Source organism: Fringilla coelebs, assembly GCF_963513975.1.
Source record: "Fringilla coelebs genome assembly, chromosome: 2".
Taxonomy (NCBI): Eukaryota; Metazoa; Chordata; class Aves; order Passeriformes; family Fringillidae; genus Fringilla; species Fringilla coelebs.
In genome coordinates, this window is record NC_140029.1 from 71573333 (window position 1) to 71587481 (window position 14149).

Sequence of the window (14149 nt, forward strand, 5' to 3'; positions counted from 1 at the left end):
GCCTGTTCTAGTGCTCGACAACAAGCCTTTCAGCTAAGAATTTTTCCCCAATATCCAAACTAAACCCGTCCTAAGACAACCTGAGGCCATTTTCTCTTGTTCTGTCACTTACTGACTGGGAGAAGAGACTGACACACACCTCCTCTCAGGCAGTTGCAGAGAGTGATGAGGTCCCCCTGAGCCTCCTTCTCTCCAGGCTGAACACCCCCAGCTCCCTCAGCTGCCCCTCCCAGCCCTTGTGCTCCAGACCCTTGCCCAGCTCCGTTGCCCTTCCCTGGACACGCTCCAGCCCCTCAATGTCTCTCTTGCAGTGAGGGGCCCAGAGCTGAGCACAGCATTGGAGCTGTGGCCTCAGCAGTGCTGGGCACAGGGGGATGGTCACTGCCCTGCTCCTGCTGGCCACACTACTGCTGATACAAATGCACCTGCCCAAGCTGTGAGTAGCCAGTTTCTCCAGGAGGACACTGTGGGAGAAAGTGTCAAAGGCTTTACAATAGTCCAAGCAGAAAACACACAACCTTTCCCTCATCCACTGAGCTTGTCACCTTGTCACAGAAGGAGATCAGATTGGTCAAGCAGGACCTGCCCTTCACAACCCCACCTGCTGGCTGGACTTGATCCCTTGCTTGTCCTGCACGTGCCACATGATAGCACTTCAGATGATTTGCTCCATGACCTTCCCCAACACTGAGATTATGCTCACAGGCCTGCATTTCCTTGGATCTTCCTTCTGACCCTTCTTGCAGACAGCTGTTCCATTTGCTGACCTCCAGTCAACCAGGACCTCCCTGGTTAGCCAGGACTGCTGGTAAATGATTGAAAGCAGCTCAGCCAGTTCTTCCACCAGCTCTTTCAGTATCCTTGGGTAGACCCCATCCAGCCTCACAGACTTGCAGCTCTTTAAGTGGCACAGCAGGTCACTGACCATTTTACTGCACATGCTGCATGACAGCTACTCCCACAAGTTCCTGTGATGGCAGTATGTTGCTGGCAGACTCCTGCCTCCCAATGAAAATGAAACATTGAGCTCGGAAGAAATGATCCTGAATTGAATTTAACAGAGTTGTGCCATTCACAGCAGTAAGCCTTGTGCCTTACATCCCCAGCTCTCCCCACACTTCATCCCCATCACACCTCCATCCTGCTTTGAAGGAACCTACCAGCCTGGTTGAGTGGAGATGGAATGTCACAGCTGTGCTGGAGCTCCACGGACACTGTCACAGTGGGTAATCGCCATCTTCCAGAGCTGCTGCAGGCATCCACTCCGTGTCACGCCCCTCCCCAAACCCAGGTGCCCATTTCCATGAGAATCCATACCAGTCAATGCCCGTGATACTTTAACCATCCATCAGTGTCTGGAGACAGCAGCCACAGTGCTGGAAGGTACTGAATGAGAGGGAAGAGAGAAACAGCCTGACAGCATAATCCCAAAACTATGTAATTAATTGCTGGAAAGTTTTGCACGTAGATAGTTCTTTGTTCTTAGAAACTTGAAAAAGTTTTAGGGAAACAAGCTTTTTATAGAGCGTAAGGCACACTCTATGGTACTGACAGATAGTCTTAATTTCTCATTAAGAATCTACAAGGTGCTTCTGCTGACATATTCCAGGTATAACCAGTAACATAACTGAGCTGACTGGATTATTTCTACTGTCCTCATGAGTAGTGGAGTGGAAATACCACTGACATCAAACAGAGAAAGGCCATTAAAGCTGTATTCCTGAACCTTATTTCAATTTTTTTAAAAATGATGCTATAAACGTGATCATGATCCAAAATGCAGTTGTGTTAGGAACATGTAGATGGAAGGAGTGCAGCTGAATTTGGATTTTTTTGTGGTGAGGAAGATGCATAAACTGTGACCCACTCCACCTTATTTCAGTCTCCAACCTCACAATCCACAAGAAATAAGTCGCTAAGTGTACTATCTATCTAAATGATTTGACAGAAACAGACACACAGAAGCACAAAGAAAGAGGTTCCTGAACCAAGTAATCTAAGGCACAGCTATTTCCCTTCTGCTGTCTTCACCCTAGGGAGAACGCTGAAGGAAAAACAAGTTACTTCTACTAAAAGAAAAAGGTCACAAACATATGTTCATACCACAGCTGTACAAGGTACAAACTAACAGAAAACCATATCCTGCACGTGGACTTCAACCTTCTTCCAGACCAGACTTGTCTTTCTTTACAGAACAGATAATCTAGACTTGATTTAATTTCATGGTGTTTAAATATAGGTCAGCTTCTTAACCTGCTTTGTAGAAAACCAAGCCAAACCTTGAATGCGTTTGTATATTACACTCTAATCATATTAACACATCTTTAAATTGGGGTGAAAGACAATTTGAAACAATGTCTACAGTGCTGATCCCCAAAAATCATGGCTAAATTCAACCACCCAAGTAACAGTCTGGGAATATAATTATTTCAAATCCCATTTTGACTTTAGTTTGTACTACTATATGTGATTATTCTATTATACAATCAGTTTTTTACTTAGGCTAAATTAAGGACATAACTGCTCTTTAATTGAAAAAGAAGCAGAGCACAGGTACCCAAGGAGGCTCAGACTGTTGCCCAATTTACAAAGCCATTCCTAGCACTGTGTTACATTACACCATGATCCAGGCTTACATTGTGCAGTGAAGAAATTCTAGACAACCCCACAATACAATACCTCCCTTTACCCCCTCTCCCTCCACACTTTCAATCCAGGACCAAGGCCCTGACGTCAGCAAGAACAATTCTGCACTATATGAATTCTAGGAAGAACAGTTCTACATATTAGCCAATGAAGTTTTTGTTTCTCCTATAAGGCAGGAGAATAACAGGAAATGATCTCTCAGATAGGCAAGTATGTATTACAAGGATCACAGCATTATTGTTTTATTGTTTGCACAATGGTAAGTTGCACATATGGACAAACAGTACACATTTAGAATTAGTTTCACAAATTAATACATTATAAGAGTCCAGTGGTTTAACATATTAACTATTAAAAAAAGCAGTAACAAAGAAATACAAACATTACAGTTTTGACTGCAGCCCAGTAAAAGTTTAAAAACAGGTTGAAATCAAAATAAACCATAAGCTTTATTTTTCTGTGACATTAAAAAAAAACACATATCCCTTCCTAAGAGACTGCTCACAAAGATGCAGTAACATACAAGTACAAAAGTGAAGAATTCTGTGCTCAGTTTCCCTTAATTTTATCAGATTAAGTGACAAACCAAACATTTGTCAAAGAGCAATCACTGCTGAATGCAGACACTTCCAAAACATACAAAATGGTAGTAATACTTTAACAATAGAAAGCCAATGACAAAACCTCGACATAAAATCAACTTGGCTCCAAAGTCTCATGCTCACACGTCAACCTAGTATCATTATTTGCAAAGAATCAATTGATCTATTATTTCCTTCTTAAGATATTTTCCTGGATATTCCTAGTGCACACCAAATTGGAGATGCAGAACAACAAGCTATGATGTTACAGTATGTAAGATTCATAAACTACTGCTGCAATAGCTTTAACCTTCAAATTACATAATTTTCCTCCTCTGTTCTTGAACAGCAAGTTACCGTATTACACCTTGTTTAAAAGCAGATGCCCAACTGCTTTTAAGGTGGTGCTGAAGAGAAGCTCACGAAGCAACTTGGGTTTGTAACACTTATTTTGAGTTTTCATTAGGACAGTGCATCTTGTCTCTCTCAAATGCAGGGGAAAGCTCATCCAGCCTGACAACTCTTGTTTGCACACAGACCTTGTGGTATCCTGAGCTTTCAGTTGAAATCCGGCAGTGCCCTACTCTTCAGCTCAGGAGAAAACCAAAATCCAACAGTTTGGGAACATTACCTATGAAATGTCTGTGTCAAAATCTCAGATTCTTCTTTAGAGTTGGCTGCTAAATGGGCCAAGAAAAAGGTTAAAAAAACCAAAACAAAACTAAAACAGCTACTAACCACTATCTATCAAACTTTATGAAATAGTAAACATTGTATTTCAGCTGGTTTTAAACAACAAAACACAGGAGCAATGATGACACAGCCTGGGACCCACTATTTGAAATTCCTAGGAACATCAAGATATGGGACCACAGGACAACATGGAGAAACAAAACACACAAAGAAAAGGAGATCTGTCTATGGGGGAAGGTATGCACATCTGTGTTTTATACATATATATATATACACATACATACACACAGATGTGTGCACTGTACTGTATATATTTACATCCATATACACAAAAACACCCTGAAGTAGATTTAAAGGCCATATCCAGGAACAGAAGATATGAACTCTAGTATTTGTACTAGAATATATTTTATCTGTACAAAAAAACCAAATATGCATATATTCATATGGTATAAAGCTTATTAACAAAAAATATTCTGCTACTAACATTAGGTTAAATAGATGATTTTACAAGATTCTTTAATAATAATGCAGTATAGAACATTTCTAAAACTAGGGCCCAAAATAAAAATACATAAACGGGTTTCTATTCACAAGAAAATAGCTGTTCAATATGATTTCACTAGGGAAAAGTAGCAAAATTTTTATAAATCTCCTGGGATGCAATTTAATGAATCAATCTACAAAAATAGACTTTTCAGATGAAGAAAGTTGATGCGCTTCCCTCTCCCTAAAAGGGGTGCCTATCTTTTCCCTCGCTTGTTTCCAGCTGGAGGTTTCTTCAGCTGAAGAAGTTGCCCTCCTGTCCCAAAGCCTGCAGATGCAGGATTAGACACCCCGAACGTCAGGCCAGCTGATGCTGTGATGCCAGGATTGCTGAAGTTAAACCCAGATGTAGTCGAGCTCCCAAAGCCTTATGGGGGAGGGAAAAATATTTTAAAACATCAGTTATATATCAGGATTGTAAATTCATTCTCCTTGAAGTTTTTACCAGCAGCCACTTTATTACCAGCAGCTGTAACACTTTATACCAATGTAGATCAACAATGGTAAATCACATTGCTAAAGCACTTGGACTTGCCATGGCAACTTGGATAATGCAGCACTAACAGAGACTACCTCAGTGAGTGCCAATGATCATATCCTAAATCACAAGTCTATCATACCATTACACATACAAGAGTAGCACACAGAAGTCCCACTGAAATTGTACAACAGAAGAACCATGATTCCTCAAGTTCTCAGCATAAATATGTGGTGCACTCCTAAGGTGGGAGGAAGGCAGCAGGTGGACCATGGACCACTTCACTCACAGCACAGAAATGGCAAAGCTGGAGTTGGAGTGCTCAGTCCTGCTCTTAGATACATGGCACAGACCATGCCTTAATTGTGAGGCAGAAAAGGCTCAAAAAATCCCTGCCAGACTGTTTGTATTTAAAAACACCCCTTATGACAGACCAAAACACAGCACTGGAAACAAAGCTTTGGAAAAACTACATGACTGGCTTAGCAAATTCTGCTATTTTAACTTCTCTACCCTCTTCTATCAGGGTAAACAAACTGAACATATGCAGCTGTGAAAAAAGATCAGTTGGAAAAAGTTCCCCTACAATTTCCAGGAACAGTAACACTAACTCATTTCACTTTCTGTTATAAATTTGTATCAATTATGCATAATCGACTTAGATAATAATTGCAACTATTAGAGAATGCTAGAAATATCTCAAAGATTACTTTAAGAAGCAGAACTTCATAACTTCCCTTTTTATTGTCTCAAGAGACCACAAAATAATAAGCAAGACACGAGCAAGTTTAGATTTTAACAAAGAGCTTCATACAAGTTGTATATGAAAACCTGCAAAAATTAAGATAATAAGAAAAATGGGACTGGTTCACAATCAAGAAAGAGAATATTCTCAATATGCATTACTTCATATTGCTTCATTAGTTCTCTAGCAGACAGTTGAAGCAACCTTTTGGTCACATCAGTATCTTCAACTCAATGCGTAAAGTATTTTTGGAGTACAGAAATAAAAGCCGAACTGGTTGTCTCATCAGAATCCTAAAGTAGCTCTCACAAGCCTGATGTCTTCTGTTCTCTCACTTGTTACTGACACTCTGCATTAACAACTACTTCAAAATATAACATGAAACTCTTCCTCCTGCAATGCCTGGACTTGGGTTACACACATCATCTTGTCAAGAAAATTCATTACCAACATTCCAGTAACTCACAGTCGTACAGCATGCAGTTGCCGGCATAGAACTCATTGTATTGTCAGTGTAATGGTTGTGCAGATATGGAGTGTGACTAAAGATAGTGACTGATAGTGGTCATTTGGGTCTTGTCTACATTTTGTGGGCTAAGCTGTCTCTCACCCTAGGATGTAAGGGGTGAAACACATGCAATTGTTACTCCATTTCCCCGATAACTCTGAATCCCAGCTAAGATGGATCAGGGAGTCTCATGAATGAAAAAAGGTACCTTTTTACTTTGTGTATGTAAGATAACAGGCACGCATTGCTTCCCATAGAAAACATCATGAATGCCATTCATAATAAAGCTGCATGTGATCTGTAGTGTCAGGAGTAGGCAAGAGTAAAGTGTTCATCAATTACCTCCACCTTGTTGCTTCTAGATGCAGGGACTATTTTGAAGCGTGCAGGGAAGGCAGGCTACAGTTTACTTGAGTAATATTACAGTAAGAGATGCATAAACTATGGGATAGAAGACTGAGAACATGCTTGTTAATTTAGATACAGCTTGGAAAGTAATAGCTGTTTTGTTAGAAGTGACATTAAGAGCAGCCATAAAAGTACACGAAGGAAGATGTGAAATTCATCTGTATGGTTTTCTCCTGTCATGGCAGCATAACAAGGCCAAGGTACCAAGTTTCATTAGAAGTAAATGAAACCCTAAAGCTCAAGGAACACTCAAATGAAAAAACTTCAAAATAAAAAACTTAAACAAGATACACATTGAGTCTTATTTCTGTTGCAAGAAAAGACAATCAGTCACAGAATAGCTCAGTTTAGATGGAAGACTCACAAAATCTTGAACCATAGGTATAATGTGATCAACAATGTCCTTGCTGAAATTAGTATTATTTATGTGTGAACAGTGATTTTCAGGAAGTAAATGACAACCTGCCCTTCAAGGACACAGCCTCACATCTCCCCAGATGGTGTTATGATCACACTTTATTCACTGGGCTTGTGCATCTCTGCTTCTGTCAGCCCTTTAGCTGGGTAAGCCAAAGGTGAGTACCTCCCCATAACAGCATTTTTTGGGTAATTTTAATACTACAGGGAGAAACAGCAGTTGATCAGATGGCAATCCATTCCTGCTTTCATCTCCCATACCACAATGGGTGCTCTAGATCAAAAAGTATTTCAAGAGCAGCTTTGACGGATTTATTATAGCCTCTCTATCTAAAAGCTGCTCATAGATTATATGAAGGTCTGTTTTTCAGCAGTATGAGTGCATACACCCATGATCCCACTTGATTATCTCTTGTCTAGTTTATGGAGGCTGCAATTCTTCAATAAAAATAAGTCTCCAACAAGAGTTTTCAACTCAGATCATCCAAGTATATTTAGCATCTGTTTTCACAAAAATTGTATTTGAACACTTGCCTTCCTCTTGGCATTTTATTAAATTGTTAAATAAATTCAGTGGTGATTTTTTTTCCTTTTCCCATCACTTGGAGAGTCTGAACGTCCTTTACAATAGCCCACTAACATCAGCCTTTTGGTTGCCATTAAATGATTAAGAGTAAGAATTAAATGGGACTTGTTTGGAGTCAGCTTTCTGGAGTGTCTCTTTGTGTTTCAGAGGGATGCCTGAGACACTGTTCCATCTGACAACTGAGTCCACTAAAGAAACTGCAAGGAGACAAGCTGCTCTGCTTTTCATCTTCTGATGAACACAACTATTCCTGGACCAAGCCAAATTTACTGTTAGAAGATGCTCAAAGACTACCAGAGGACTCAGAATTTTCTCCTCAAACACAAAGTGAAACTGAGAAGAGCAGTAATACCACTACAAACATTTTTGCATCTTTTAAAGCAATTAAATATAACTTATAAAAATCAAACATGTGACAGAACCAATTTGGGGAACCATAATTATAGTTTTAAGATAAAATCAAACTGATGGAAAATCTGTGGAGGAGAGCTGGGGCAGCCTAAGCAGCCTGGAACAGTGTGTGCTGGAACACACACTTACCACACACATTAGTCTGGGAAAATACTTAACTGCTCATATCTAAACCCAAATGGCAACAACAGTGAATTCCATAACCCACATTCACCCCACTTTCTTTGCTTTTTCAGAGAAATAGATTCAGAAACAAGATGCAACGATTATATTGTAAGATAAACCAGACTATGCTTTCAGGATCCTGGTAAATGATACCTATGAAACAGGACACAACAATTTTAAAAGAAGTAAATATAATCTAGCTAGCCTCAGCTATCATTCAAACCCATTTATACACCTTTATGCACCCTCAATAAAATTAAAGATCATATGCAATCCAGGTGCTATATGACATAAGGTTTTGGATATAGAAGGTAAAAGTTAGTGTGTTTCTGGGCTACCAAATTTTTAATAGCAGTTTCTATTCCATAACCTGCCTAAATAAGGATTTCATGACCACTTGATTTTCTCAGCAAAAAATGACAGAAATTACATTTCACTTGTTTTTATTCAGCTATTTTCTGTAGCTGAGACTCTTCTGAGATAATTGACATTCTTCATTTTATTGGGTGCAATCCCTTCATTTGCAAAAGAGACTGATGGCACTGACTCCATGACAAAGTCTGATTTGAGGGAAATGATATCTAAATTGCCTCTGCACACCACCAACATAGCCAAGAGAGACTTGTTACTTATTTTGGCTTGATACCTCCTTAGTGATGGACAACTGATCCATACAAGTAGTTCCATAATTCTATTTTTAATATGTTAAAAACTATAAACTTTGTGATCCAGCAGCTTTAAATGCTGCAATATTATTTAATATAGACTCAGGAACAATAGGCTACAAGATAAAACCATAAGCAGTATAAGTCTTCCAATTGTTTCTCATATTAAGAACTAAGTAAAAGAAAGATGATGCTTGGACACCAGATACTGTAAAGAGTTCCATCAAGAACCTACTAGGTTATTAATATTCATGAATGTTACACAGCCAACTCAGTGAGCCATTTCCACCTTATAATGCAAAGCCTAAAGTACTTTACAGGCCTAGCAACTCATCACTAACCAAGGAGAATCCAGAATACAAATCATAGCGCTTCCTAGTAAATACCAGCAAAATGCTGTTTTCTTTTAACAGCAGTTGATCAAACATTTTTCTGAAGACATGATCCTCCTTCAATGAAGGAAAAAAGATTGCAAGACAGACTATAGAAGTTATTTGCTTAGTACTAACTTAGTAAGCTATTATTCCTATTTAAAAAGTAAATAGAAGTGCCATCTCTATTTCAGACTTCTGAGTTAAGGCACAATAGCATCCATATTTTATCACCCTGTGTAGTTCAATTGCCACAGAAATGTTTTCAAAGTAGTTAATATAATGAATTATAAATATATACAGAGATACAATACATATACCTTGCTACTCAAAAAGAGCAAGCACTTATATATTTTAAGGTTCTGGGCTTCCAGAAAATAATTCAAACTTTTTTTGCAAATATAGTAAGTCAAATTACTATAATATTTTTCACTAATTTATACACAAATGTCAATCAGTAACTGACACCAATGCATTCAAGTGAGAACTGCTCTTCTCTGTATGAGGCTGTATCTGGCATCCTGCTTCCACTCTTAACTATGACAGACAGCAGGAAATGGGAAACATTAATGCTCAGTCAATACTGTTTACATAGGAGACCTTCAACAGAACCCAGAAACTTATCTGAAAATGTGTCTCTAGCAAGTAAATAGTTATGTTAATAGTGATATACACATGCAACTTTAAACAATCAATTTCTTGGAGTGAGTGCAGCAGTTTGATTATAACGCTTGCTTTAAGATAAACTTGATTTTTGAATTCAAAAGAAACAAACCAACCTGCACTTAGACTTCCTGATGGTTTACTTGTAGTTCCAAACCCAAATGATGATGCTCCTGTGGCACTACTTCCAAAGGCAGAGCTACTTCCAAATCCTAGTAGAATAATAGTAAAGACATACAACAAAAAAAAATTACAGACACAGCAATTAAAGACGCATAGGTTTTAGGTGAGTATTCTAAACCCAAACACAATTCTAAGCATTATTTGGTAAACAAATACTCCTAAGATTATGGTCTGAAGAGTATTTATCCTTGACACAGCATTGTATTAAGAAAACAGTGCCAACTGGAAAGCATTGAGAAAAATACTACCTTCAAAATCCAAAACTGAGTAAAAGAAAAATTATGAAAACAGGTGGTGTGAACTATCAGAGTTTAAGAAATTTCTATTGAGTTGCTGTTAAACTGGTAGGAAATGGTAACCAAATGAGCCAAAACAAAGAAATTTCAGAAACAAGTTACATGACTTATTATAGAAAGTCACAATCTTCATCTACAACTCTAGAAAAAAGAATTATACTTAAAACAGAGTAAAAGCATTTTCTTATGTTTACACTTGGCTTATTTTAGAGTCATTCCCCTCCCAGGTTATTAGGGATCAGCTTTATCTAGGAAACTACAAAATAGTTTAAATAGAGAATAGAAACAAATTTCACAATATTTAATGTGAAAAATCATCATTAAAGGACAGCCTTAAATGTATAGCTGTGACAAAATTTAATTCTGTTGATTTTGCAACATTCATAATACAAATTATTTAAGATTTCAAATTGTGTTATTCATATGAGGTCACTCTGAACGAAAAGTAAATTGATATTTGAAATTTGAAATAGAGGCCAGACAATAGGAACTATAGGAACACTATATACTCTGATTTTGGCTGTCTCAGGTTTTCAAAAAGAAAAGAGTATTTGTATTTATGTTTGAGGAAATCATGCTCCCATCTTAAGTTTCAAGTGAGGAAAAATCCTTTTATTGACTGCAAACTGAGCCTTTACCATTCCTTTACAGAAATATTTTTGAGATTTTAAAATCAGTTAAGGACTGAACACACTATCCAGAACAGTGTTCTCAAGTCTTCTGAGATTTTAAAATCAAATTAAGGGTAGGTAATGACAAGTATCACTTCCATGTAAGACAGTTCATTTAAATGACACACTCTTTTGTCTTATCTAGGTTGAAATTCATAACCAATGATCAGGCAAGGTGTCTGCAAATATTTAACAAAGCATAGGATCTATGCTAGTAATTTATATACTTAAATGTAAAAGCCTCTGTTTGTCACTGTCAAAGTAAACTGAACATTTATCAAGGAAAGAGAGCAAATTTCCCCAATTAAAATAGAACTTCCAGAGCATACACAAGAAATTGTCCTGTTCAAAAACCCAAATCCCTAAGATTAAAATCCCAAACAAACTTAAGTAATCATTCAGCCAATTTGTTTCCAAGAACACACCTACAGGCTATTTTGCAGGTATGTGTTTATTCTTCTACATTTGCTTCTATCAGAGAGTCTTTTGGATTTGTTAAAACATTTTGCAAATTAATGATGCAAGCAAATACCTTCCTAGGCAGAGAGCTAGGAAAAAAAAGAGAACACAAGTCAGGTTTTTTGGACAAAACTAAAAGCAGTTGGAATGTTCATTTATTTACATATGTAAGACTGGTGAACAATCTTTAGTCTACAACCTTTTCAGCAGAAATGGAAGAATTTTAAGGTTTTTTTAAGGCATTTAAAACATTGCAGGAAAAACTGGCAATTCCAAAGTAATCTCCTTTTAGCACATTATTTTCACTTTTTCCTTGTTTAGGTAAACAGATTTTCTTTTATCTGAAAATATTTAAAATCTGATGAGAAGGGACACTGGTAGATATAAAGGTATTTTAAGATGATTATTAAAGGTAAAGCTCATGTAATGTCCAGGTTACATCATCTTTCCAATACTGAGTGACGCTTAATTTTTTAATACATTACAACACTGACTCATATGTTCGGCTCATAGGTAAAATGTAGGAATGGGGGCTGAAGCTGCAGAGAAGGGAGGATGTAACAAGAAAAACCACACTATGTTTGAGATCAGCAGATATAACAATTTTCTTTGCAGATCTTATAAAAGCTCCAGAAAACATTAGCATCTGTGGGAACCCTGACCTATACAGAAGGAAATTTACATGCCAATTAACTTCTGCTACTCATTTAAATTCTATCTGTAGCTCTAGTGCTGAGAACACATTACATGTAAAATAAAAGGTCTACATTAACTTTGAATTTTTTTTTTTTAATATCACCTACTTTTTCAGTCATATGTCCTCCTGCAATACAGTCCCCACCAGCACTATCAACATTCTGATAAGCATTTTTCCCTCACTTTCACATGTTGCTTTTTCAGCTGGGGAGAGATCTTTTCCCCACTTCAGCACTGAGGCACAGAGTGAGTGCTAAAGCAAATAGATTTCAGAATCACAGAATGGCAGTAACTTTTTAACATTAATTCTTATCTAAATACAAGCAGAAATGGGTCCCTATAGTTAAAAGGTGAAAAACTCCCATAGATTACCTACAGTATGATCTAATGTCTCAGGTGCCTAATTTTCATATAGGTAAAATTCAGTGAAGTTGCAGTTCTAACACGCTTGATGTCCTTCCCTAGCTTTTAGAGCACAACCTCTCTGTCATTACCAAATCCTGTTTATCTTGGGGTTTCACTGCGATGGCTTAGCCCTAGCAACTCCTTCTGCAAGGCAGGAAGAAGCCTGGAAAACACAGACCTGCCAAACTCTAAGGTCTTTCCCTGAAACAGATGATCCTCTTAAGTGGAGTGAAAGGTTTGCAAGAGATTCAGCTGTGCGGCATAATAATTCAATGAAAGATTAGAAAAGTTAAAGTGTACCTCCAAGGCTTGAAGAACCTAAGCCACTTGATTGCAAGCCAGTGCCAATACCTGAGCCGAATGGCGTTCCAAAACTAACTCCCAGAGATGGCTGTGGCCCTGGTACAAAAAAAATGAGAACAAACTTGCCTTACTCTTTGACAGTAAAGAGGTCCTTTTTTTACTTATTCAAGTATTTGATAATGTGAACATCATTGCTTTCAACAAATCCCATTAAGAACCCAGATTTTACCTCATCAAAATTTCTCACTTAACTGTCTGCCTCTATATTAACTTGCCAAAAATCTAAGAAAATACTGATTGCAGGAAGGTGAAACTAAGCAAAACCAATAACCTGAAAACATAATTTAGTATTTTTAAAAGTTAAGCTTTAAATGTTAATCAAAGCTTTAAAATGTTAATCAAAACCTTGAGAGAACTCACAGGTAACAACATTTTGCCACCTGTACTAATGGAATCAGAGCAAGGGAGAACTTGCAGATTAGAAACATAAGAACTGACTCTAATGTAACTAAAACTGTATTACCTAAAATTAATTTAATAAATAGGATTCTTCAAAACTACTCAAGTATACCATCCAAATTTAAACAGAACACTAAGATAAAAAACAAGACAATGGCTTTATTTTATTAAATTTATTGTTCATTTTTAAGCAAGTCAATTACACAGTAACATGACAATTCATTTTTTTCCACACAAGTGATAACTGAGTTCTGTTAAGCTCTGCTACATAACACCATTCAATAAGGTAAACTAGTCAAACCACCTGTTTAAATAACCATTTACAAAAGGCACAGTTCTGTGTACCTTAATGAATTAGATACATTCAAAATTTCAGAGTTTGTTCCATAATTTAAAAAAGTTGACAGTACTTTCCCTGCATATTCACATTAAGATGCAGGACTGTCAAAAAACAATTTCAGTCAGCCAAGATGAAATTTACAGTCTCAGTTCCTTTTTTTATTTTACTTAACCTTGGGGAATAAAGAATCAACTGTCTAGCCCGTCACTAACACATTTTAAAATAATTAATTCTGATAAATAATTAATATATTCTGACAGTTTTCACAGTACAATCTTCTATTCCTGTCTTTTTCAAACAGTTTTCAGTGCACTATTTTAAAAGTTTAACCATTAAAGATAAAATACAGTGCCAAACTCTTAATCCACAGACATGTGCACCTCTGCTCAAGATGGCCTTCTCCATCCTTGAACATACTTGACATCCTATATCTGTGAAAGTGATGATTTATTCA

General features: G+C 37.3%; 1 protein-coding gene across 1 annotated transcript in view; it reads right to left on the bottom strand.

Moving 5' to 3' along the window:
• Positions 1–2925: 2925 nt before the first annotated feature.
• Positions 2926–14149, bottom strand: part of NUP58 (nucleoporin 58) — a 36186-nt gene continuing 24962 nt past the window's right edge. The window contains exons 14-16 of the mRNA XM_084226674.1: positions 12894–12992; positions 10000–10095; positions 2926–4833 (exon numbers count right to left, since the gene is read on the bottom strand). Of these exons, the coding sequence (XP_084082800.1) occupies positions 4664–4833; positions 10000–10095; positions 12894–12992 (365 nt within the window). The 3' untranslated portion in view covers positions 2926–4663. The remainder of the gene's footprint in view (positions 4834–9999; positions 10096–12893; positions 12993–14149) is intronic.